Below are 24,289 nucleotides of genomic sequence, written 5' to 3' on the forward strand. Positions count from 1 at the left end.
AGACTGCTGTCCAATAAACCCAGTATTTATTCCCCAGTCCACCTACCTCAACAGGGACATGTGCACGAACGTATATATGCCACTTGCACAATTGTTTAATTAATGTTACGCTTATTGTTATGCTCTTTTTTGCTTCATTCCATTCCCTTTTCCCCCATTTTATTATGTATAGATACTATAGTTTTTTTTTCATCTTTATGCTGTTATAGTTTCTATTATTATTGCTGTCGAGCCAAAGAGCTGCCAAGCTACATGTCATTGTTTTTCACTGGACAATGATGTTAACAAACCTCTTATTCTTATTTGTCACAATGCCAGTTATACACAGTGCATTACACATTGAAGTGCATTTTTGTACCTGCAGGTACCGGTTTTTATGCATCTTGGATCTTATTTTTTTTTTTATACTTTTTATATATATTGATAGCCGAAAAGCATAATTGCCTAACTGTTACAATATCAATAAAATACTTTTTTTTCTTGTTTTCCGAAAACATTCAAATATGACTTAGGCAATTATGGTATTAGGGCCTAATACCATGCGCCTTAACATGAAAAATATCTAGGCTAATGATATTTTTCATGTTAAGGCGCATGTTCCATGTGTCCAGTAGATGTCGCCAGAGGCCAGGTAGAAGATAACACATTTTTCTACGGCCGATTGCCATGCGACGGTTTTCCAAGTGCCAACATCATCCCTGGGTCGACCGCGCATGCGCATGACGATCCCATTCTTGTCCCGCAGGGCCAGGCCAGGAAGGCAGCATTCCGGGTGGAGAGAGTAAAGAGAAATAGACAGTAGAGACTTGAGGCCGTAGGACTGTTTATTTACAGCCAAGAATTACGGGCTGAGCGTCCGGACGAGCGGCGGCTTGTATGCGGGATATGGTGAGTAGAAACACGGATGATGTAGCGACACCTCCTCGCCACCTTTATCACGTTTTCTTCTTCTTTGTGGCGAACTGACGTTTCATTGAAAGGTAGGGCTCCGCTAGGGGCTAGCTTCAGCTTTTATTCTCACTAGCCTGCTCAGCCTGGCACGGTGGAAAGGGTTGACGGCAGTTTTAGAGGTACAAAAAGAAAGAAAGAAAAAAAAAAGGTTCGTTAACATTTATTTCATTTTTTTGCAGCTTTTGTTTCACTGCCGAGCCGCAGTGCCATATCAGGGATGGTCAGGCTAGGGAGAGATAGCCGGGGGCTCGGCTAATGCTGCACAAAAGCAGAGGTGTGCATGTCACAATAAAACACACACACAGACACTAAGCAAATCTGACAAGTGAGCCATGAAGGTTTTTGAAATGAGACTTTAAGAAACATGTATTATAACGTGGCACCAGAGCAGGCTGCAACAACAACGAATTGTTGTGACAGCTGACAATTATATTTTGTTCTCCTTCATGCACGCATGAGATTTATTTTCACTCACACAGAGAAATCCTGACACTTAATAGTCAGTGCATACAGTGATTTACACAGTTTGTGTTTTTCTCCCAGCCACTTATTTCTAGTTTCTTTTATATATTTTTCAGAGAGCTGTTATTTAGTTTTGTATATTTTGTATATTCTTGCAAATTTGATATTGTTAGTGTATATATTCTTGTCCTGTGCATCACTGTGACAAGGAAATTTCCCATATATTGGATAAGTAAACAATATCTTATGTCTTATTTAGATAGATAGATAGATAGATAGATACATACATACATACATACATACATAAATACATACTTTATTCATCCCACTGGTAAACTTCACAGTTGCAGCAGGATTGTACAGGCACTCGACACCAAACAAAAAAAATAATTTGTTTAGTTTCAGTTGGAATTTCAAGTCTAACCTGGGACACAGGCGGAAGGGAAACAAACACATCAGGCACTTTCATTTATTTCTCTGCCTGAAAAGATTGTACTAATAAGGAGATAGTGTTATGTGTTATTGTACCTTGTGGAGGCCGGTCGGTAGACTAGCAGATCTGACGATCTTCCTTAAGACAGACAGTCAGGCAGGCTTAGTTTTCATCTCCCGGAGCAAAGGCCCCTCAGCTGATAGGGGCGCTGTAGACATTCTTTTCTGGGTGATAATCGTGTTAACAAAACACCCAGGGTCATTTGAAGGGAAGGAGACCTCTCGGCATGTTCGGAACAGAAGCAGACGAGCAGCAGTGACATTTTTATTTCTTCTTTATTTGAAAATGCTGCTACATCTCAACCTGCAGTGCCTGTGTTTTATGAGAAGCGACTGGGAGTGTGGTTCAACTCCAACCTTTATTTCTGACTTCATTTTGCAGGATTTTCAAGCGTTTGATTACCTAAATATTGTACCCACGCGTGCTTGTTGTTGTCATGTTCTTGAGCATTGATGGTGCTCTGCTTTAGTGGGAAGTCTTTCCACAAGGTGTTGGACCTCGTCTGCAGATTTTCTTCCAGTCATCTTGGAGAAGTTGCCTCCAATATTGACTGAGAGGCTTACAATTGGTGATCCAGTTTGCGTAAAGTTGTTGACTCTTCATGAAATTGCCAAAACCAATTCTCTATGGATATGGCTATGTCCACAGAGATGTTGTCCATTTGAAACAGGAAGTTGTCTTCCCTTAACTGTGGCCGCAAAGTTGCACATACCGTGGAAGCAGGAAGCAGTCTTTTCAGTCAAGAGATAAATAACTATTTTTAAGTATTGTTTAGTATATTTTGAAGCTGAAAATGCTAGAAAAGAACCAGTGAAGGTCCTTCACTGGTTCTTTTAAATGGACATGATCCATATTTTTATTGTTTAATAAAGTCAGTGCAAGCTCAAAGTAAGAAATAAATGCAGTGTGTTGACTTTCAGACTGTAGTTATGCAGCTGGAGGCAAATCATGTATGTATATCACATATAATATATGTAAAGTAAGCAATTGATTTATAAGATATTTCATACTTACTCTAATCTGTCTGTTTGTTTGTTTTTTTGTTTGTTTTTTAACTCCTCAAGGGCAACTCGGGGCAAATTCTGGGACAAGACATGGAGCACTAAGATAGCCCTCTCCATCCATCTCCATTTGCTGCCTCGGCTGCAGCTTGCCAAATCCAACCATCTACCCCTGCTGTAGCGGTTTGGCCTGGGCTCCTCCAAGAGAAGGAGAGGGGGCAAAAAACCCAAGTGGGAGGGAGTAGTAAACTCTCCCCAGCTGCTGTCCAGACACACACATGCTGCATTGCTGCCATTCCCCAAGCCCTGCTCCATCTTTCCCTAGGGCACAGCCACTAGCTTGCTAGCAAGCTAGCGATTGGCACGAAATCAAGGCCTGTCCTCAGGGATAAAAATACAAGCTGACTGTGTACACGGGCCTCTTCCTTTTTTCTCCCTTTTCCCGGGCCAGCTAGCCACATACTTACCAAGTGGGACTCCTTTTGTTTAACCGTCATTCCTGCTGTCCCGAGCAGTGGCCGATTGATAATAGGCCGTCAGTCATACAGCTGGGCAGACTGAAGAAACCAGAGGTTCTGTTCTTCCGAGGAGAGGATGATGGAGCCGAGCATGGAGAACTGCCTGACCCAGGTTCTGCAGAAGGACGTGGGCCGGCGGCTGCAGGTGGGGCAGGAGATCATCGATTACATTTTGGACAAAGAGAAGTCTCATGATCTGGAGCAAGATCAGACAGCGCTGGACAAGATGGTTGATGGCATTGCCAGCTCCTGGGTCAACTCTAGCAACTTCAAGGTAAACTCACATGACAAGTCGCGCAGTGAGAGGCCTTGTGGGAAAGCGCCAAGTCGTTTCTAAGGCTTTCACAAACCTGCATCCACCCAGATTTATGCCTTCACTATTGCCCAACATCGGTATGATTCTCCATTTGCTTTCGGACACAAGCTTCCATCCATGTGTGTGTTGCTTTCATCCTCTATTAACAGCACCGTCTCCACCTACACAAACCTTCTTTCAGTCGCTGACTGACACTGTTTTCACAGAGGTAGTGTTTTAAAAACATGCTTAAGGTGTGGGGTTGGATGTTATTAGGAAATGTCATGGTTCAGGTGAGCATAACTGCTCATGTTTGAAATAAAAGTACTTTATGGTTTAAATCTCTTATTTAATAGACTATCAATCATGAACATGACATTAGGCGTCAGCTGTCTAAGCTGGGCTCAATGTTGACAGTTTACACAAATAATTAGTATGACTGACGCTTGAATCCCATGCAGCAACTGGAAAGCAACAAAACAAGTATGAGCTTGTGACAGAATTCTCTTGTTTTTTGAGTACACACTGTGTTATCTTATCATTGTATGGTCATATAATCATTTCTAGTTTGTTTAAGGAAGAATTTCCAGTTTTTGTTGTGAGATAAAGCAAAGAATTCTTCGACAAGGCCATGTAATGTTATTGTTTCCCTTCCACCATGGAGCTGGACTACATTCTTGTGGTGTCATTGATTGTGCTTTATTTTGGAGTTCAATCTAGGGCACACTTTTATCTGGCCCCGAAAAGTAATTACATCAGCAGTTGTTCCAGCGCCCCAATCCTGGAAGCTTTCTCTGCCTTATCTGTGAAAACCCATTGTTTACTAAAAGTCTGATTTCATGTTGCGATATGCTGCTCTTGCTCCGTGTGGGCCTAGAAATGTCAGAGATCTCTGCACGAACATAGCCTCAGTAGCTCAATAAGAGAACGTTTTCAGCCATATTTTTTTCACTTCATGCCTGTGCAGTCTCTTTGTCAGTTGTACCTGAATGATATGGGTTCACCTGTGCCGCTCCTTTGTGGAGTGGAACATGGGGAAGGAGGTCGTTTAATTGGCTCTGGCTGGGATCCTGCTCAGATGAAGGAGCAGTGTGACAGCAGAGCTTGCAGAGGCTAGCGGGGAGGGCTACCCAAAAGGGATGCTTCTTAGTCCACGTCCATATGTACCAAAATGATCCTTTTTTCTCCTGGTTTTTTTTTGGCGTTGTTTCTAGAATTTCTGTGTAAAGATGAATCCATCGCAAAACCGCATCTATTTGTAGAAACGCTGTAGTACATATCCCAGGCCCATGCGTGGCGCTCTTTCTGCTACAGAACTCAGCCAAAAAAAAGAAGACGAAGAGGCGGAGCATGTGCATCAACCCTGTGCACAGTTAACAAACATACAGTCTGGATTACAGTCACCAATCCTTTTTAGCTCATCTCTGGTGGCGAAACAACAGTATGTATTTTACCCTAGTAGCAACCCAACAAGATTGTAGTCCGCCATTGATGTTGCTGCTGTTATGAGACATCGGGGACTAGGGTTGAGGGGCGATGTCATCATTGTGTTCATATCAGGCGTCCACACAAACGTCTTTTCCTCTCTGGGACCTGGACTCAAAAAGGTTCCAGTCACAGAAAAATCCAGATTGGTCATGACGGTCAGGACTTGTGCGGTTTCACCCAAAACCCGTATTCTTGCAAATGTAGCCGTAACAAACTTCTTCAAATTGTGCCACACTCAAAGTTGGGGCTGTTTTAGCCCTGTTGTGTTGTTCTAAGTTCTTTGGGTTTGAGTTGCTTTTCTGTCTTCAGAAACTTGCCAAAGCTTAAGTGAGTCTTTTTAAGGTGAGATTGGGCTAGTTAAAAAAAAAGAGCCGTCTACTTTTTCAGGCTGTTCGTTAGCTCAACACAGACCGTGTCCTCTGCACAGGCCTAGCTGATCACTTGGCAACTAATGTGGAAAGTATTTAGTTTGAGAGAGAGAGAGAGAGAGAGAGAGAGAGAGAAGGAGGGTAATGGATTCATTTGCCATAAATGGAGGTTTGGGGGACGTCTCTAATACCTAGCAACGGCTTAAAGAAAGAAAGTTACAGTCTTTCCTAGTCATCTAACCTCAACCTAAATGTAGCTTTTAGTCACTTAGGGTGTTCTCTGCTGTGGATGTCTTTTATGTTTGGGTAGCACATGTCAGGTTGCTGTACAGGATAGTTTGAGAAGTCAAGGGTAGAGGCCTTTCACAGAGCTACAGAGTCAGCCAGTGTACTTGTATGTCAGACTGGAAGGGCTCAAGATCAGGATAAGGTAACAATACTGTTTGGTTTGGAGTCAAATTATCGGATATTTCTGGAACAAATTAAATTGTTACTACAGCAACGCTGGTATTGTCTGTGTTTTTCCTAACATCAAAAGGTTACCAAGAGGAGGAACGCTGTTTATGAAGGACACTGCTCGTGACGTTTCAGCCTGTAACGGTTGTTTTTCCACTGACAGTAAACTTTAGCTTGTTACAGCTGATACGCACAACAGTAATATTCATTCCCAGGCTATTGTCTTAATGCTCGAAGAATTTCACATGAAAATCGGCACACGTGTGGTAGACAGACACTTCTCATTGTCTTATTCCAGAGAAATGTCCCTCGTGTCCTCTCCTCCTCGGGCTGCGTCAAGTCAGCAGGCACCTACCAGCTGTGTTTCAGCTGTTAAATCCACTCAAATCAAGCTTACAAGAACCTAATCATTGGCTCCATGCAGAGGTTGTGGCGCTGCCGGGGAAGCAAGGCTGAGTGAGGAGTGGCCTGTGTGTCAGAAGTACACTGAGAGGCTTTGTAGATGGTCTGCAGTCCCTGGCTAAGGTTACATTTAGTCTCGTAGTACGTTGTCTCCGTGTGCTCCTGGGAACATCTGCTCGTGTTTGACGTCTGAATTGTTCCGTCTGTGCTCCGTAATTATCCCGCAGACACCACGCCCTCATCCACATTCACATTAGCCCATTTCACAGCAGACTTTTAAACTGATCAGGCATAACATTATGACCACCTGCCAAATATTGTGTGGGTCGCCCTTGTGTCTCCAAAACAGCTGTGACTCATCAGAGAATGGACATGGACCTTCTGAGGGTGTCCTGTGGTGTCTGGCAACAGGACGGTGTTAGTGTGGGGGCCTTTGGGTCCTATGGGTTGAGGGGAGGGGCCTCTGTGGATCATCCCACAGATACTTGATCAGTTTGGGATTGTTCCTAAACTTGTGTGTGTGTGTGTCAGGCTGCATCCTGCTGTGTCATTGTTATGGGGTGGGGGTGCCTGGTCTGGTCTAGGTGGGTGCTACATGTAACATCCACATGAATGAATACCAGGTCCAAAAGTTTCCCAGCAGAACAATGAATTGTCAGAAGATGGTCTATGTTATTTACTTCATTGGTTTTAATGTTGTGGCTGATCGGTGTAGTAGCGAAAGCACATAATTAAGACACAGTCTGTTCTTTCCTTGTGGGGACAAGTTGAATTGTGAAAAAGATGCTTGTGTCATCATTCATTTATATTTCCTCCTGCTGCCAATTTATGCTAACCTGGCATAGGCAGACTTGATTAACATTAAGAGTTGGACTCTGATAGCCATTGGATTTCAGTATAGATGGTTTTTAAACCAATACAGAGAAGAGAAAATACAACTGGACAGTCCTACAACCAACCAGAGCCGTTTCACTGCAAACTCCACGACGCTCAGCTGTCACGTATGACCACGTTGCTGTTGCTTCTCTGTCCATCACCACATTAAGCCCTCCCAAATGTTTCTGATGAGCCCAGCAGATCTTTGCCAGAGCATAATCTGTTCCCAACTGTGTGACTCCAAACCAACATTACGCCACAAATAATAACTGGTGGGTGGGGGAAGTTCGGCTGGATTCCGGCTTAGTTTCATGCACTTACCTCTCTCTCAGCCAGCACAGCACCTCAGTATACTTCAGTACATACAGCACTGACCAACTGAAAAAAAACAAACAAACAAAAAAACTAAATTCTATTGACCTTTCACTAATGGTAAACCCTGATAAAAACCTGAGTTCAGGCGTCGCTTTACTTTATTCATTGAAGTTCACCCTTTAACAAACTAATGATTTAATATTTGCATTAAAAAGCTATTGGCATACAGAGAACACAAATGAATATGTAATATTTGATCAGCTTCTTCATTTACCACTCCACCCGTGTGACAAAGGCGTATGTCAAACCATAAACCAGAATGCAATTCGTCATCTCTCTCGTTTCACGCCTCCTGCTTCCAGGAGACCAGATAGGGTCCTATAAGTAATAATCCACCCTGTCACCTTTCCTCTCCGTCCTTTCTGTCTCACAATTGCATGTGCAGAGCTGAGCATGGGAGCTGAGTCGCTTTACCGACTAAATCAATTCAGGCTGGCAGGACCAGTTCCCGGCTTGACGAGCCTTGAAGCGATTGCTCAGACAACCTGGTGCCACCTGTAATGTTGTTCCGGTCGGTCTGGGCTCAGCAGGCCGAGGCGTTTTCTTCTAGAGACAGCCTAGAAAGATCTGCTGTGTATTTGTTCCTGTGCTCAAAACAAAACACAATACAAAAATGTCCTTCCATTCTCCCTCCAGCCCTGACCACCAGACAGTCATTTCTGTCCTGTCTCGTTTCGTAGCTCGTAGCTTTTGTAGCTTTCTGCTCAAATGCAGATGCCTTAGGGACTAGCATGACTGGTCGTGCATCTCCTGCGCCTTGTCAGGCTGCTCTAGGGGTTTGGGTCAGCTTAGCTGCAACTGTTTGTGAAGTACGTCTATGGTTGCGTTTCTCAGACTCAGCACTAGGGACTGGTAGTGTCTTTGGTGGCTGCTTTACTGGCTTTGTTTCCTCGCGTGGAAACCATTTCTCCACTGCTTATTACTGTGCTGTGTGGTTTTATACGGGACAATAATCTCAGTAATTCTGTCTTCCTTCAGCAAAAATAAACAGTTTTCTGGTCTCTGTGTCTAAAGCTTTGAGGGGAAAAAAAAAGTGACACCAACATAAACAAAACACAGTTGAGTGTCATGTGGTGTACTCGCTTCAGGCTGCTGCTGATCTGGACTGCACGGAGGAAAATGTGCTTTATGGGGAAACTGGAATAGAATAAGTGAAGGAGCGAAGTCCTAGCTCTTCTGTTTGTGGCGGTTCTTGTGTGTCTGAAGGGAGGACTGGCTTGCTGACATCATCACAGACCGGACGGATGATTAGTTGCGAGGTACTCGTACTCTGAGACAGCGAAATGTTTGAGGTTGCAGCTGAGTGACATCACTTTGAAGCTGCGCTCATAAAAGGCTGTTTCTGTAGCCCTGCAGGGGAACATAACATCTCTACAGGATATTGTCCAGCGAGCAACATGGCCTATAAAGAAAAGAAAACCATTTCCTTCTGGCAAGTGCTTACATTAGTTAGCTTTACTCCACTCCCTGCAGGCATTCAGCATTGCTAAATGTAAGATTAATGTGGACATGGTTCAATATTTAGTTGAAATTGTCCCGGGTGCACAAGTGTAGCTCCTATGCGTACATGGACCGGCAGAGAGGCAACATTCCAGCCTGACTATCAAAATATTTAACACTGAAAACACACGGGCATATCCACATTTTTCTCAGGTTTTTTTACAACCTTTCCACTCGTTGAGCTGGTAAAGAAGAATTCGACCACGATACAATAGAAACCCAAAAACCAAAGAAAGAGACGAGGGACGCTGAAAGCAAAGTGATGCACCTCCATGTACATGTGTGCAATATATTATACTTTTGTATGTGGGCTCTTTCTTTGGACACAGGCAAGCTTGAGTAATGACTGCCTCGGTTGCTGAAGATGACAAATCAATACCAAAGAAAGGTGTCAAGGTCCAGTGAGGATTTAATATTTGTCAGAAGTTTAGAACTAACCATGTCAGCACGGCAAACCTGTTTCAGCACCTGAAGCAAAAACACACGGTGGAATGGGAGCTTTGCGTGTCTCTTCAAGGTTCGGATCCCGGCTCCCGTCCCAGCTCTTAAAGCACGGCCTCAGTTTCCATTGTCACCCCAGTGAACGGGTGAAGGACATGCTACTCATTCATGTGGTCACAGCTTTTAAACACAGTGAACCACGAGCCGCACATATTTAGCAGAGGTAGCGTTGCCTTAAACAAAGACTGTGGCGCTGGAGCAGGCTTCACTCTCTGGTAACAAATGAAAGGTTCACTTGAACCATTCAGCCTGACGTGAGTCTGAATGTTTGTTTTGTTGAGCATGACCAGACAAACATTTCCTACTAATGATGCTTTATGTTTTAATTTAAAAATAATTTAAAGTGATGGGCAGACTGGTTCCGTGAAGAACGTTAGTACGTCAAAATCAATCAGACACACTTTTCTAGACTCTTGGGTCTTGTTCTTTTATGAGGCCGACTTTTTTGTCCGTGTGTCCCTGGGGTTATTTGACCAATAACACGTCTCTTTCATTTACTGCATCACGCTGTACAGGTGGAGTCGACTGTGTGTATTTTATTTCTGCTTTCACTTTGAGTGATGGCAGCAAAACCATGGGAGACCTTCTTTAAACTTTAAAGTGTAAAGCTAGGGCTTATACTTTTGGATCTGTTAACTTTAGACAATGAATGTACAATATTTCCATCCATGTCCACTGCATGTTTGTACCCGAGGTGAACATCCAGGTCTACTTCCTGACTGAGCTGGTCACTTCAGTGTGAAGGAGGACTTTGAATCCTTGGCATGGTCCCAGGGTCAAAGTTAATCCCAGACACGTTAACCGTGGGACTGCAGAGATTTAAAAGCTGCAGCGCTGCTGAAGGAAAGCTTTCAAGAAGATGTCGGACACGCTGTGATTTTACTACATCTGGCTGATTTGCGAAATAAAAATTGTACTTTTGTGTGAGAAAGACAAAGCTGGGGAAGGGTTAGCAATGGGAGGATTTATGGTAGTGTGAAGTCAGGAGATGCAGTCGTGATTTATGAGTTGTGGGAATGTGCGGTGGTGGGATTTCCTTTGAGCAGAGCTGGACAATGGTTTGATTAAATTTAAAAGTTTGTAATAAAACTGAAAGCACGTTCCCTGGGATTTATTTATTCATAAGGAGTCGTTTCTGATTTCTGGTTCAATAGTGGAGCAGATTATTATTTATCTAAATAACTTCTTCATGAATCAGTTATTTCAAATTCAGGTTTTAATTTCAGCACCTGTTGAGGTTTAATAATGAACCCGAATTGATTCTGAAGAAAATTTGGTTTTGTTAATTGGATCCTGTAAGATTTACATTTTACATTTAGTCTGTTTTACTGCTACTTAATCTAAATGTCCAAAATGTTAATGAACATTTCAGGTAACAGCAGCCACATTAAGAAGTCTGTTATATTATTTTTATGACGGTATTTGGGAAAAAAATGGTTTAAATCTGCCAGTACCAGTCCATTGTGCTTAGGTTAGTATTTCCAAGGACATGGCTTTAGTCTGGGATTAAAGGGTGGCATTAGTCCCTTTATGGGATATTTGCTGCAGTCAGTATTAACATAATTGGGTTAAGCTGCAAAATTCTAGTTTGTCGGCCTATTGTGTTGAAATAAAATGACGCTAGGATTTGCTTACCCTGGAGGAATACTGCTAAATCAATCAAATTTTAGGCCTAGAGAAGATTTTTAGCATCCGTGCAACGTCCTCTGATTCTTAATACTGTGGAAAAATGGTGGATGAAAGCATTCATCTGACTCTGGAGTGCAAAAATCGACACTGTTCAACCGCTGTTTGATTTGGAACCGGTTCTCAACCTCGCTTATCACTGTCCCTCCCTATGCAGCAAGTGTGTAAGGGTTTTACTGACTGGGAGCTGATTTGTATATCACAGTCATGGATAAGACATCTTTGCTTTTTACCTTTTGTCCTGTCAACTGTTTGTTTACTTATTAGTAAAAATAGGAAAATGCTGCAGCGTTTAATTTTGCCGAATGCCAGTTCCGTTAAAAGCTAATGACGTGGTTGCCTGTCGGTGGTGTGACTGTAGTGAGCCTCCCTGCCTGTGGTGGGTGCGGTCCTGGGCTGCAGGAGCAGAGGTGCAGAGTGTGGAGCGGAAAGTGCTTGTGTGCGTTCGTCCAACGACAGCAGAGCCAGCTTGGCTACAGGGCTGCGCCATGATGTTTATGACACAGTAGCGGAGGAGGAGGAGGAGGAGGAGGAGGAGGAGGAGGAGGAGGAGGAGGAGGAGAGTGTAGTAAAAGATCTGATGCTCTGACTTAGTACCCAGGGCCTGGATCCACACCAAGTCCTCTGTTCCTCTATTTCCTATCCTGTTTCACTGCTGCATCCCTCTTTGTTTTTTGGATTCTTCCTTCGTGCATGCTCATATATATGTCTAACTTTGTAGCACTCCTCCTTATGTATTCGTCCCTTCCCACACACTGTTATCACTCTCCTCACTTTCTACAGTTATCATTCACTGCCACCCTATTTTTAACCTTGTGAAATCAACCTTCTTAGACATTTCTTACTGAAAGCAATCTCTGCTTTCTTGTCTTTATTTAGTGTTGGAATGTGTGAAATCTGATGCCTTTGTGTGTCACCATCATTGTCACCAGCAGCAGCAGCAGCAGCAGCAGCTATAAAGTTACTTTCCTGGTGATCTACCCACATAACTGTCTGTAAAACAGTGTCTGGTGGTGGGGACCCTTGTGGCGCAGACCCCAGTAGTAATCTGTTCTCTTTTTTTAATCTGCTCAGCGGGAGGATTTTTTTTTCTTCCCTTCTTTCCTCAGTTAAGCTAGCATTTCCACGTGCGTTGCAATCCCCCACCTCGTCACGTCTCCACATGACATTGCATGCAAATGAGATGGAGCCCGGTTCGATTGTCCTGCCGTTTATAAAAAATTATGCATTTTTGGTTTAATGTTTAATTTTTAACAGTTGGGGGGGAAAGTTAGATGTGCTTTTCCCAGTTAGTCTGCCTAAATTGAATTTTAAATTCCATCTTTCAAACTATTAGTTGGGCGTTTGGGAGCGTAACAGTCTGGCAGATGGAGAGAAGAGATAGACCACTGAGTCAGCTTAGCCTGGGCCAGTCTGCCTCGGACAGTTCAGTCTCCCATTACAGCATGATGAGAGATGAATGAGGGACCAATAATTCTTATCAGCACTCCACCAGGACCATAACAGGCATGGCATTATGATATCATGAGCTGACTGTTGTGGTGCAGCACCCCCCACCCCGCACACCTTCTTTCAGGCATCGGTAATTTAATCTGAGGACAGAAAGCTCTTTATTATGATTCGATCCCCACAAAAAGAACTGAAAGGACGTTTTTTGTGCATTAAAATGATACCAAATTGCATGACTGATATCTAATGTAGATATATTGAGTTAAATTTATCCCACTGTTGGATAATTAAAGGATTATCTTATCTATCTTATCTTACACTGAGTTCAAGTTCTTTTCATTTCCATGAAATGACTGTTAGAGTCAATTTAAGAAAATCCAAAAATACCTTTCTGAGCCAAACATTAGGCAGATGGGCGTGGACCTGCTCCTCAAGAGTGAAGCCAAAGCAAGTAGAGCTCCCCCTGGTGACTGACTGCAGTATAGGTCATAAGCTCCATGTTGGTGGTTGGGACTAAGGCCGAACTAAAACACAAGTTAAACAATTTTTTAAAATTTATTTGTAAGTTTGTTTTAATTTGTTATTGGACGCTACAGAAACGCGATGTAACATAACAGATGTTTATATATTGCCATGCCAACGGCTCCGTAATGCAGTCCCATGGTACTACACCAGAGGCGTGCATACTCCAGTCATTCAGTCACATCAAGCACCATGTTCTTCCTGAGGTGGACTACCTCCCATTCCCTTTAGGAGAAAGTCACAGCACATTATAGCTCGTCTCAGCTGCTTCTTGTTTGTGTGTGTGTGTTTGTCTGAGTAAACAACCTGCAGGCGTTGATCAGCTGAGCGTCAGTGAGACAGTTTGTATTGTATTCTTGTACTGGCACTGGCCTTCTACGTGTGTAAGTAATGGAGGCATGAAAGCTTCTGACCAACATGCTGCATACTTCATGCAGACTTTTGCTAACGCAGGTTCATCCGTAGCACAATGTAGGGTAGGTTTTGATTTTCCACACAGATGGGTTATTATTGTGTTGTTATAAGTCTCAGTAACTTTGCATTGGTCACAGTGGATGTTTCTAAAAAGGCTAGCTGTAACTTTGCTTACAGGATCTGTTTGCTGCAGGATCTTTGCAGCAAAATGCAGAAGCTGCTTGGTAGTGATTGGGCTGCAGCATCATGCGGAGCTAAGCCTGTGGAATCCTGTAACTCAGGATTTCTAGTGAAAGACGTCAATAAGCCTGCAATAAAGTGATCTGTATGGTTAAACCAGGCCAAACATGGGAATACATACAGCAGTTCTAGATTTTAGTATCTGACAATCATGCTCAAAGTTTCTCCAGAAATCCTCAGTTTCATAACATTCATCAAGTGGTGAGCCGAGACTTTGATGTGTCCCTCTAGTGTCCCTGTGTGTAACACCAGGCGCGTGGCATTGTCCTTCATGGTAGATGGAGCTCTAGCCTCCTTGAGCACCTGGATTACATCACAGAGTGCGTTTACATGCACGTGAAAAAAACTCATTATTGCCTTAATTGGACTATAACAGGAGAACCTAAGTGCATGTAAACACATTACTCCGATTAAAATCGGAGTTCTATTTATCCAGTTGAGACACCCAGATAATGCAGAGATTGGAACAGAGTTTTCAATCGGATAATGTGTGTGCGCATGTTCTGCAACCACTGTGCTGGCGTGTGACTCTGGAACAAAAACATCCAAGAAAGCCGGTCACAGAAGAAGAAGAAGAGAAACGGAGCTGCTACAAGAACCGTCTGAGGGATAGCGCGGATCTTACCTGCACCAGAAGTAGCGCGAACATTATGTACAAGATTAAAAAATGTAGTATTATCCGTCTGGTTGTTGTTTAAAATGCTGGTCTGCTGCATGAACAACTCCTGTTTATTTTATCACATAAATATTAACGTGGTATTAACCCGCTGAAAAGACACGTATCGCCACCTAGTGTGGAAGAGGAGAACAGTTATTCCATTTTCTTGCGCTGCATGTAAACTGGGACAAGGACTGTAGTGAGAAAGTCGAATTTTGAGCATAGCTCGATTAAGCTCTGCATGTAAACGCACTGACAGATAATAGGCACCCAGTCAGGCCTGCCCTGCCAGAAGTGACAATTGCTCATTTCCTGAGAAATGAGCGAGAGAAGAAAAAGCAGACAATCAACTCTTTCAATCAGAATGGGCCAGTCGGCCTCTGTGATCTTCTCTCAACCTGCTAGACCGGACTACTTGGAAGTGGACCAGCACACAAAAGCATCTATCCTCCAGAATGAGACAGGCTGTACGCAGAGCACACCGAAACAAACAAGTTGCCGACAACAGAGCTGACACTGTGAAGGTGATCTCCTGTAAAACCAAACACAAGACAGATGAGGGCTGTGGTGTAGACTGCAATCACCTCTGAAAGGAGTTCAATCTGTGTTGTGAGGCTGTGTGAGGGATAACACATTTATTACCTGGATACTTCATAAACAAAAACAAAGTCCAGGGAGAGTAGCCATTAGATTTGAATTTTGGTCAGCGTTACATGACGCAATTCCTTCCACAGTGGATCAGTGACTCATCAGGAACACAGTACACAACAAGGTGTTATATTTTCACCTTAGAGGATTGGGTGTCGCTTCAGGTACCACTAAGACAATGTGTCCATCCATGAGCTTGAATGTTTATCAGATGCCAAAAATATGGCAAAGCGGTTTGACACAAGCTCAGCTTTTGCAGCGTTAGTATCATTCATCTCGATGACCACTATTTTACCAGTGCACATGCACTCACTTGTCACTTCATGATGCTGAAACAGCGTCATGAAGGTACCGGTTCAAATCTGTGATCATTTTGGAGGTTGGAGATTGGGGTGGTGTCAAACTGGATTAAACTGAAGTGCATTACAGTTCAGTAATGCTACAAACCACAGCCTCCAATATGAAAATACGATTGAATCAAGAGCTCACGCTGTTCTTTCAAACAAAGTTTGATCAACCACAGTTAAATTTACAAATCAGAGAAGTGTGTTACTGGCCAACCTGTTGCCAGATTTTATTTTATGTGTTGACACAATGTAGTGTTTTATCATAGACTGTATAAATATGGAAGACGGAACTGCTCCTCTAAAGTGAAGCCAAAGCGAGTAGAGCTCCCCCTGGTGACTGGCTGCAGTATAGGTCATAAGCTCCGCCTCCTCTATTTTAGTGGATGGGACTTGGGCCGAACTAAAACAGTAAAACACACGTCACTTAAATGGTTTGGATGGTTTTGGTCATTTTAGATAGTTAATATAATACTGATGCGTGCTCAAGCGTCAGTGTTGTGGTTAAATTTGGTTTTAGATGGTTATTTGACGCTATAGAAACAGGATGTGCCATAACGGTGACCATGTGTTGCCATGCCAACCACTCCCTAAAGCCGTCCTTTTGTACCGTGACAGATATAAAAAAGAAATCAAAAATAAGTCTGGTGTATAATTCAACATTTCCTTGTAACTGGTGGAGGCAGAACACAGCACAGTATTTATTACACAAAAACTCTTTGAGTCTGGAGGAAGTGTGGTCAGGTCATAAATATCATGGCTCCCTGTGGCTCCACTACTGGACCGTACTGATCAGACCCTGGTTCCAAAGTGGCAAGATAGCGCCACCCACATCCCTGGGAAAATAGCATCAGGGAAGCAGAGAAACGTTGTCCATATTTATATAGATGGAGAGAATACTGGACACATGGAGTTGATGGGTCCATGAATCATATAGTACTGTGCCCTGAACAGGGCCCTGATGCTGGTCCTGAGTGACTACCTATAACACTCTTGAAGTTCTAGGCAGCATTTTCATTCAGTCGCCACCAGGAACTCTAACATCTGTGTTGTGTTGTCAGCTTGGTCATATGTTCTGCTGAGTCAGCAGAGCCCAGGGAGGAAGCCACAGAATGGACTAGCTAATCCAGCTAATGTGCTTCGTCATGGTCCAGAAAAAAAGTGTGGACCTGTGCTGTGTCGGGGGACGGAAGAGTGTCTTGTGTAATACAGAAATGTCCTTGCTGTCTTCATATTGCAGTGAAATGTATCCTTAGATTTTTTTTTTTCATAGTGCAAAGAAAGTGCAGCTTGTATTCACACTTGAAGTGCTACATGCAGTGTCATCTAAAAGCAAAAAGTTGTTGCTGCAGTTCTAATACAAAGGTGTCATCTGACTTCTCCTGTGTTCTGTGAAATACTGAAGGATTACATGTGGAAGTAAATCAGGATAGAGATCTAGCCATTTAATATCGGCATTAATATCTAACAGGACGCCACCGACTTTAAACTAGAATTTGAAGATGAGGGTGCAGTAAACAAGTGATTGACTTGACTCGTAATAATAAAAACACATTTGTATATGCAATACAGTACACAATAAACAAAGGCAAAAATGAAGTAGCTACCAGATGCTACAGTGTATTCTTTATTGAACAGTTATTTTCTATTGTTTTGTGTTTAACTGTGTAAATCTGTCCCTGAATCTGCCTGTTTTGCCCCTCAGGTTGTGGTACCATTTACCTGAGGGCAGGAGAGAAAACAGTCCGCCCTGGACAAGCAGCACAGTTCTCATTTTATTCTTAACACAATCCACAACGTGCTGATGCAGCTCGTCCCACACCCTGACATGTTAGCAGCTGATGTTTAATTTGCAGAAATACCCCCGGTATAATCTCATCTTTATCAGTCCCGAACAAACGGCTGCCCTCCCCGTTTCAGTGTGCCAAGTGTTTCTGTGGTCGTAATAGTTTGCTGCCACTTTCGTAACACCCTTGTCTGCTCGCAGAGTGATGTCTTCCCCTATTCTGTCTGGCAGCTGCCGTGGCGGTGTGTGCATGACGCAGCTTTGTGTGTCCAGGCTTAAGTTGTACTGAACGGCCCAGAAAAATGCTGCAAAATGCAGTTCACGTAGCAGGAGCCAACCAGAACAGCTGAATATCCTTGTTGCACTGTTGTGGATGTTATATGAATTTAGCAGATCTGGATTTAACTTGGCTATGTGTGTTCATAAGGAGATTGCATGTGGTGATCAGTCGGTGTCCTCCGTGACCCAGGCTCTCTCTGTCGTGTGCGTGCATTCTCTGAAACATACCAAAGGTCACTGCGCTTGTATAACCCTTCATCAACAAACAAATAATTGCTGACGCGTCCAATTGAGTTTGAATGTGGTTGCTTCCCGTCTAACAGCTATTACAGTGCCCGGTCTGTTATCAGTGTGCTTTTTCTGAGTGTCGTCGGTTGTTGCCTGCTTTGCTGTTGCCGTTTTTAGTCATGGGCCCGTGGCGAACGGAACTCATGAGCGCCTCCGCTCACGTCACAGCCGGTCCCGTGGTTGCCGTCTGATGGACCACATCTCTACCTCAAGGATGCAGTTGGCCGCGCTGAGGCCGTTTCACAATAAACACTGTCAGTTGCACCACCGTCAAAGCAGAAAAAAATACTTTATTAGTGTATGGTGACTGAGAGTAGCAGGCTATTTCTGACCTGTTTCCCTTTAAAAAAAAAAAAATGAAATTTACCAGTTTTTAGCCAATCTCTAGTGGCCCTCTGGGGCCCTTCTGTTTGGAGTTTGCATGTTCTCTGTGCGCTTGCATGAGCTTTCTCTGGGTGCTTCAGCTTCCTCCCATATGTGTGCACGCTGGTGTGGATGGTTGCGTTAGCTCTGCCGTAGACTGGCAACCTGTGCAGGGTGTCGCCCAGCCAAGATACGTTCCTCATCCTCCGTGATGGTGTAAGGAGAAGCGCTTATGGATGACCCCATCGTGGAGGCCTCCAGCCTTACCTTCACCGGTCAGATATGTGCAAATCCTTCAGAGCAGACTGCCGTCTGGTTTCATGCCTTCGTCTTTGAACAAGTGTGCTGCTTTCCACCGATTTATTAAACCATTTTCTTTCCGTCCATAATCAAATAATGAGTTGTGTTTGAATCCGTCAGCATCTCTGTGACTTTATCTTAAGAGTCTGTTTAGGGAACAGATGTTGTTGTTGTTATCGTAACTGCCAGCCACGACTGTGACCATTTCTGGCAGTTTACTTCTCTTCCAGCCCCTGCAGAGAGGAAACTGGTCCAGGCTCCTTTGTTATTAGAAATTCTTGCATGCTGGCATTTGCAATGAGTGCAATGGAGGACAGGAACATCAGCAGTATCTTTTAATAACAACTCTGAATGAACTTAGAAAGTAGTATTTCCTAATTAACCTTGTTAGTAGCTCATTTCCTACTTGCACAGTTCTGATAGTATTATTTAGTTGAGCATATTCTGTCTTAAGGCTCTGTTAGGACATAGACACCGTAACTTAACGCACGTAACCTCCAAGCGTCCAACTGCTAGTCGGCGCTGTGTCTTATTTGCCAGTTGGGTTCATTTTCGTTTCCACTTCCTGCTTCATGTTTGACAATGGCAACTGAAACTTTCAACGTAAATTTCACTGTCGTACAAATGTATCTTTTGCTGCATTTCCATTGCCCCTAGAAATGCACAAAACCTAGATATGGTGGAGGGGGGCATTTTCTGAGAGTTGGGGTGGTGTTTAGCTCGCTCAGTAGAGCTCCCGCCCCATGTGTTGAGGCTATAGTCGTCGCTGTAGGCGGCCCCCTGCCTCCCCGTTTCCCGTCCATCTCTCCACCACACTTTCAAATAAAGGCTAAAATGCCAAAAAAATATACTTAAGATTTCATCAGAGTTGCAGTTCATTCGCAAAACACCTTTAAATGGAAACACATTAAAAGAGTGATTGTACTGTATCGAAATTGCAGAACTATTACTTTTATTTTGCGGAAAACTGTAAAAAAAGACATGCAGCTTCTGAACCTCCCCAGTTAACCTTGCCTCAGTGTGATCCATCTGTATTGATCCAGAACAATCAATTGAAAAATTGCGGAGATGGAGGAGAAATACTAAAGCAGAAACACACAACAACCAAGCAGACTAATCCCAACTCTTGCGGTCTGCAATGCCACCGCGTGTAGATCCATTTGTGTGGAAGTCAGGTGACAGTGGTGGAGCACGTGTAGGGTCTGGGTTGGGTTCCTCGTCAACTTAACGCAGAAGTCTAAACCTCCTATTAGCATCTGCTAGCTTCTCTCTGTTACACTGACAAATGACTGAAGAATTCGTTCACTACTATTATCAGATGCAGCTAATGACAGGGCTGTGATCTCGTGCCTTTGAAAGTGTGAATACAAGCATGTGTTTGTCCTTGTCTTCAAACTATTATGCAGTCTGAATGTCATTCCCCACAGCTGTGTGTGTTCAGGCATCAAGAGATGTTTTGCCTGTACTTGTACATAAATCTGACTTTGTGGGTGTAACTCTGTGTGTATTGTTTTCTTGCAGAGCCTTTCGGGTGGCTTAAAGAACTTTGCACAATCATAGCCCAGTACGGAGATTTGTTGAATGTCAGACCCCACAGCTTTTGTCAAAACAGTATTTATATGCAAACATTTGAGCTCAAACTGGATCGGCTCAGGAGCTCCACATGGTTCCACCAGCAGATGCTATGGGGCTATATCTGTTTAGTGGATAGGTTATGTTTATGGATGACAAATTACAGGAAGGACTGGAGACATGTGGAACCCAGATGCACATGCAGGGGGCAGGAGGGGTCACTGAAGGGTTTGAGTTTGAAAAGGATGGAAAACGATGTGGCAAACAATCACCAGAGGCCGGCTGGGCCGTCGGAGATGTTGCTCGCAGATTTATCGGCTGCAGCGAGTTCATCGATTTTGCCCCTCTGGTCTCTGGGGGCCTATCGTCCCGTACACTTGAATATCAGACTAGTGTGTCTTTTTAAATTAAACCTGTGTAGGGAGAAAGAAAAACAAGTCTCAGATCCACAAAGCATTTACATACCAAGCATCACTGTTTCTACAGCCCCACGCGCTTCACTTCAAACTGGAGAGAAATGCAAAGCTTGACGGGTGAGCCTGCTGCGCATGGCTACGGTTGCTATGCTAGGATTGGACACTTGTGGATCAAAGGCATAAGTTGTATTAAAGATGGACAACTGAACAACTCATCCAATGTGAAGCCAAAGCAAGTAGAGCTCCCCCTGGAGACTGAATGTAGTAGTGTAGTTATAAGCTCCACCTCTTCCGTGTTTTAGTTTGTTATTTGACGCTGTAGAAACAGGATGTGTCATAAATGTGACACATGCCAAATGTTCCGCAAAATGTAAAAATTGTTGTAAAAAACAAAAAAAAAATACGTATTGTGTATAGTCCAACATTTCCTTTTAACTGGTGGAGGTAGAACAGAGCGTAATATATATTATACGATGACATGCGTGGTACTGTTGTCGGGTCATCAGTGGCGCCACCCATCTCCCCGGGAAAATAGCGTTAGTTTGATTAATGCAAGAAAGTGGCGAGATGTTGTCCGTATTTATACGGTCTATGCTCAAAGGCCAGAGGGAATTTTTTGTGTTGCTCAAACTGCAGAGCTCTTTGAGGTCAATTTTGGGCCATGTAAATAAATCTGACTTCACTGAAATCCATTAAAACACCAAGTGAGGGAAGAATATGTTTAAGGGGAAGTTTGTCTTCCTTCCAGTTGGCAGTTGTTTATTTTCTACCAAGTCATGACTAGATGCATGCAAACAAAGCATAACAAACTCTACCGTTTGAAGCTGGATGAGAAAGAGAGAGTGAAAGAGAGTGAAAGAGAGCGCTGCATTAGTATCAGTGGCATTATGTCCGCAGGAGGATGCTCCCGTTTCAGTGTTTTCACTGCAGTAATTCAAGCATGAAGCGCTGGCTCCGGAGGAAGTGAGCCGCACAAGAGTGGCGTGTCAGTGCGTAGCTATACGTTCGTACGTGTGCAACTCTGCGTGTTTACTTGTGCTCTTTGGTATTTTCTGTAATGAGTGCAGTAGTTGCCACCCTGCCTGTGGTCCTGAGCTGAGTCACTGTGTGGTCGCTGCTGCCTGATCACACCTCAGGAAAACGATAAGCGCTGCTGCTGTTTCAAAGCGCTGGCATAACATCGCACTTACTCATTCTCTTACTGGTGCTGCATCCAGCGGCCGTTAGAAATAGTTCGGGTGAGTGCAGCCGTGTCTGTGGAAGGCTCCGGTTCAACCGTATGGCAGTAACATCACGACACTTTAACTGTGCTGAGCTGTGAATATGGAGGTGCTCGCTAAAACTGTGAAAGGAAGAACAATTGAAACGACTTTCGATATGAGTAGACGTTGATGGATGTAGTCTGTCCAACCAGTATTAAATTCCACGTAAATGATGAGGTCAGCAGGTGTTAGTGAATGTGAAAGCATGGCCAGACTCCTCCCTGTTACAGTGGTTTGTGTATTAATAGCCCGTCCTTGGGTGTGGACTGAAATGTGCATATTTCACAGTAATTATACTTACTGGCAAAACTAATTTCATTAACCACTGTTCAGAGAGTAAGTCATGTCAGTGAGCCAACAAAAAAATAAAATAAATAAAAAGCCCTAGAATTCTCTAAGTAGTTTTGCTGATGGGTGCTTTGGACACTCCCTTCTTACTTATGTTAATTATACCTGTGCTTTTCTTGTAGAGACCTGCTTGATGACCAACAAAGTAGATAACTGTGGGGGGGCACAGAACTGATTTGAACAGAAATATTTATTATTTTATTTTCTGTATTTTCTGTATTTCAGCTACTGCATGGAAATGCACTCGGTCTGAAAACTGGAAGTTGAGCCAAAATCATCTTTATCTGAAATCTTTATCTCGCACTTTTTTTTTTTTTTTTTAACCTTTACAAAGAATCCCCCTCTCTGTTCATAGTTGACATTCCTTTTCTCTCCACACCTAGACAGAGAACTGATTTGCATACAGGAAATCAGAACATTTCATTTGGAGCACGATTTGCATGAGCGAGTCAGTGCAGCTGTCACGTGGACCGATTGTAGTTCGAAAGTTTATTTGAGCCAAACGTACATTCAAATGTCAGCTACAGCCTTTAGAGCACGGTTTAAACCTCCGACCCACCCAGCTCTAATCTGGCCACAGCATGAATTTACAAAGCAAAAATGACAAGATAGCTTATGTTCCTAATTTGTCCACTGTTCTAACTCAGACTAGTGGACAGAACACGACACTGGGACACAAGTAAACAGCAGACAACAATGAGCCCAAATCACGCTTCTTTTTCTTAAGAAATGTCTTTTTTTTTAATTTCTATATTTTTGAAGTTATTAAACGTAACCTTTCTCCTAATATACTTGTTCTGTCATAACTTACTATTATTATGCTAATTGGGCTTTTATGTGACCCGCGAAGTAAAATGAGTTTGACCCCCTGCTTCAGATGCTGGATGTTTTTTTTTTTATAATCTCTGAGTAATAACTGCAAATAAAAAAAAAGCCTTGTGAGGTACCAGTTGGTACCACACACATGCGTTTCCAGCTGACCTTGAAAAGTAGACCTGATGTAGACACGGGCCACGCTTTGTGGAAATGTTAGAGATGTTTGTCGCAGGGGGCTGAAAAGAAGTAGCCAGGTATGGCATGCTTAATCACAGAGCACCAGTCTGCAGGAAATGACAGGTTTCTCAGTTTGTTCCCATGCACTCATTCTAACATCTTACACACTTTGTTCTGTGTAGTTGATTCAGCTGTTTGATTCTGGGTATCAGATTTATCCAGTTTTACCAGTATTTTACCTGCAGGAAAATACCGCAAAGATGATTATCTCTCTCTCTCTCTGCCTTTCTGTTTGTATCTGCGTGTGTGAGCCAGTGCACAACCGGTGCATATGTGTGCGGTGTTTCCACTGGTAATGAGATGACAGGGTGGATATTGAGGGGAAAGACAAGAGAGAAATCCTTGATTTAATTTAAAGTCTCCTCCACATCACAGACAGACGGAGCAGCCGGCTGTGGTCTGCTGGGTTTTTCCAGCAGGTCTCAGGATGAACCGGCACATGCTTTCTAGGGAATGAGGTTTGATGTCGGTGGGTTAGTTTGATCAAAGACTGATCGTTAACATCCACAAATGCTTGTCTGGGCTGCTCTCTCTCTCTCTCTCTCTCTCTCTCTGCTAGTTCCTCAAATCATGTCATGTTGTTTCTTTAGTTAACCGTGGAAAAATTAGCTTTACATAAACAAAACCTTGTGTAGTAGAACTGAACATCTTGTAAATAACGTTGGCAGAAACACACACAGGAAGTCTGTGGAAACCTGCTCCACAACAAAGGATTGGTGTCAGGGCAGAACAAGGAAGAAAATCCATCCATCCAGGCAGGCTACTTTACACGTACAAAAAAAATACACTCTGGAAAAAATGTTCAGTTGCTTGCTAACGTACCCAGCAGCTGCAGATTGACTCAAAGGCAAGAGACGACGTGTCTTTTTCGAATCTGTCTCAACACATGTGTTGTGTTGTAAACACTGCAGAGACGCTCACTGTTCACGCTGCTCCATTCAAACTGCTGCGTGTGCTCAGGTCGCTGGAGCAAAG

General features: G+C 43.3%; 1 protein-coding gene across 38 annotated transcripts in view; it reads left to right on the forward strand.

Moving 5' to 3' along the window:
* Window positions 1-732: 732 nt before the first annotated feature.
* Window positions 733-24,289, forward strand: part of clasp1a (cytoplasmic linker associated protein 1a) — a 74,418-nt gene continuing 50,861 nt past the window's right edge. For all 38 annotated transcript variants that reach the window (XM_047601796.1, XM_047601802.1, XM_047601810.1 and 35 more), the window contains exons 1-2: window positions 733-888; window positions 2,971-3,699. In XM_047601796.1, the coding sequence (XP_047457752.1) occupies window positions 3,502-3,699 (198 nt within the window). In that variant the 5' untranslated portion in view covers window positions 733-888; window positions 2,971-3,501. The remainder of the gene's footprint in view (window positions 889-2,970; window positions 3,700-24,289) is intronic.

The sequence above is a fragment of the Mugil cephalus genome, chromosome 12, assembly GCF_022458985.1.
Source record: "Mugil cephalus isolate CIBA_MC_2020 chromosome 12, CIBA_Mcephalus_1.1, whole genome shotgun sequence".
NCBI classification, from domain to species: Eukaryota; Metazoa; Chordata; class Actinopteri; order Mugiliformes; family Mugilidae; genus Mugil; species Mugil cephalus.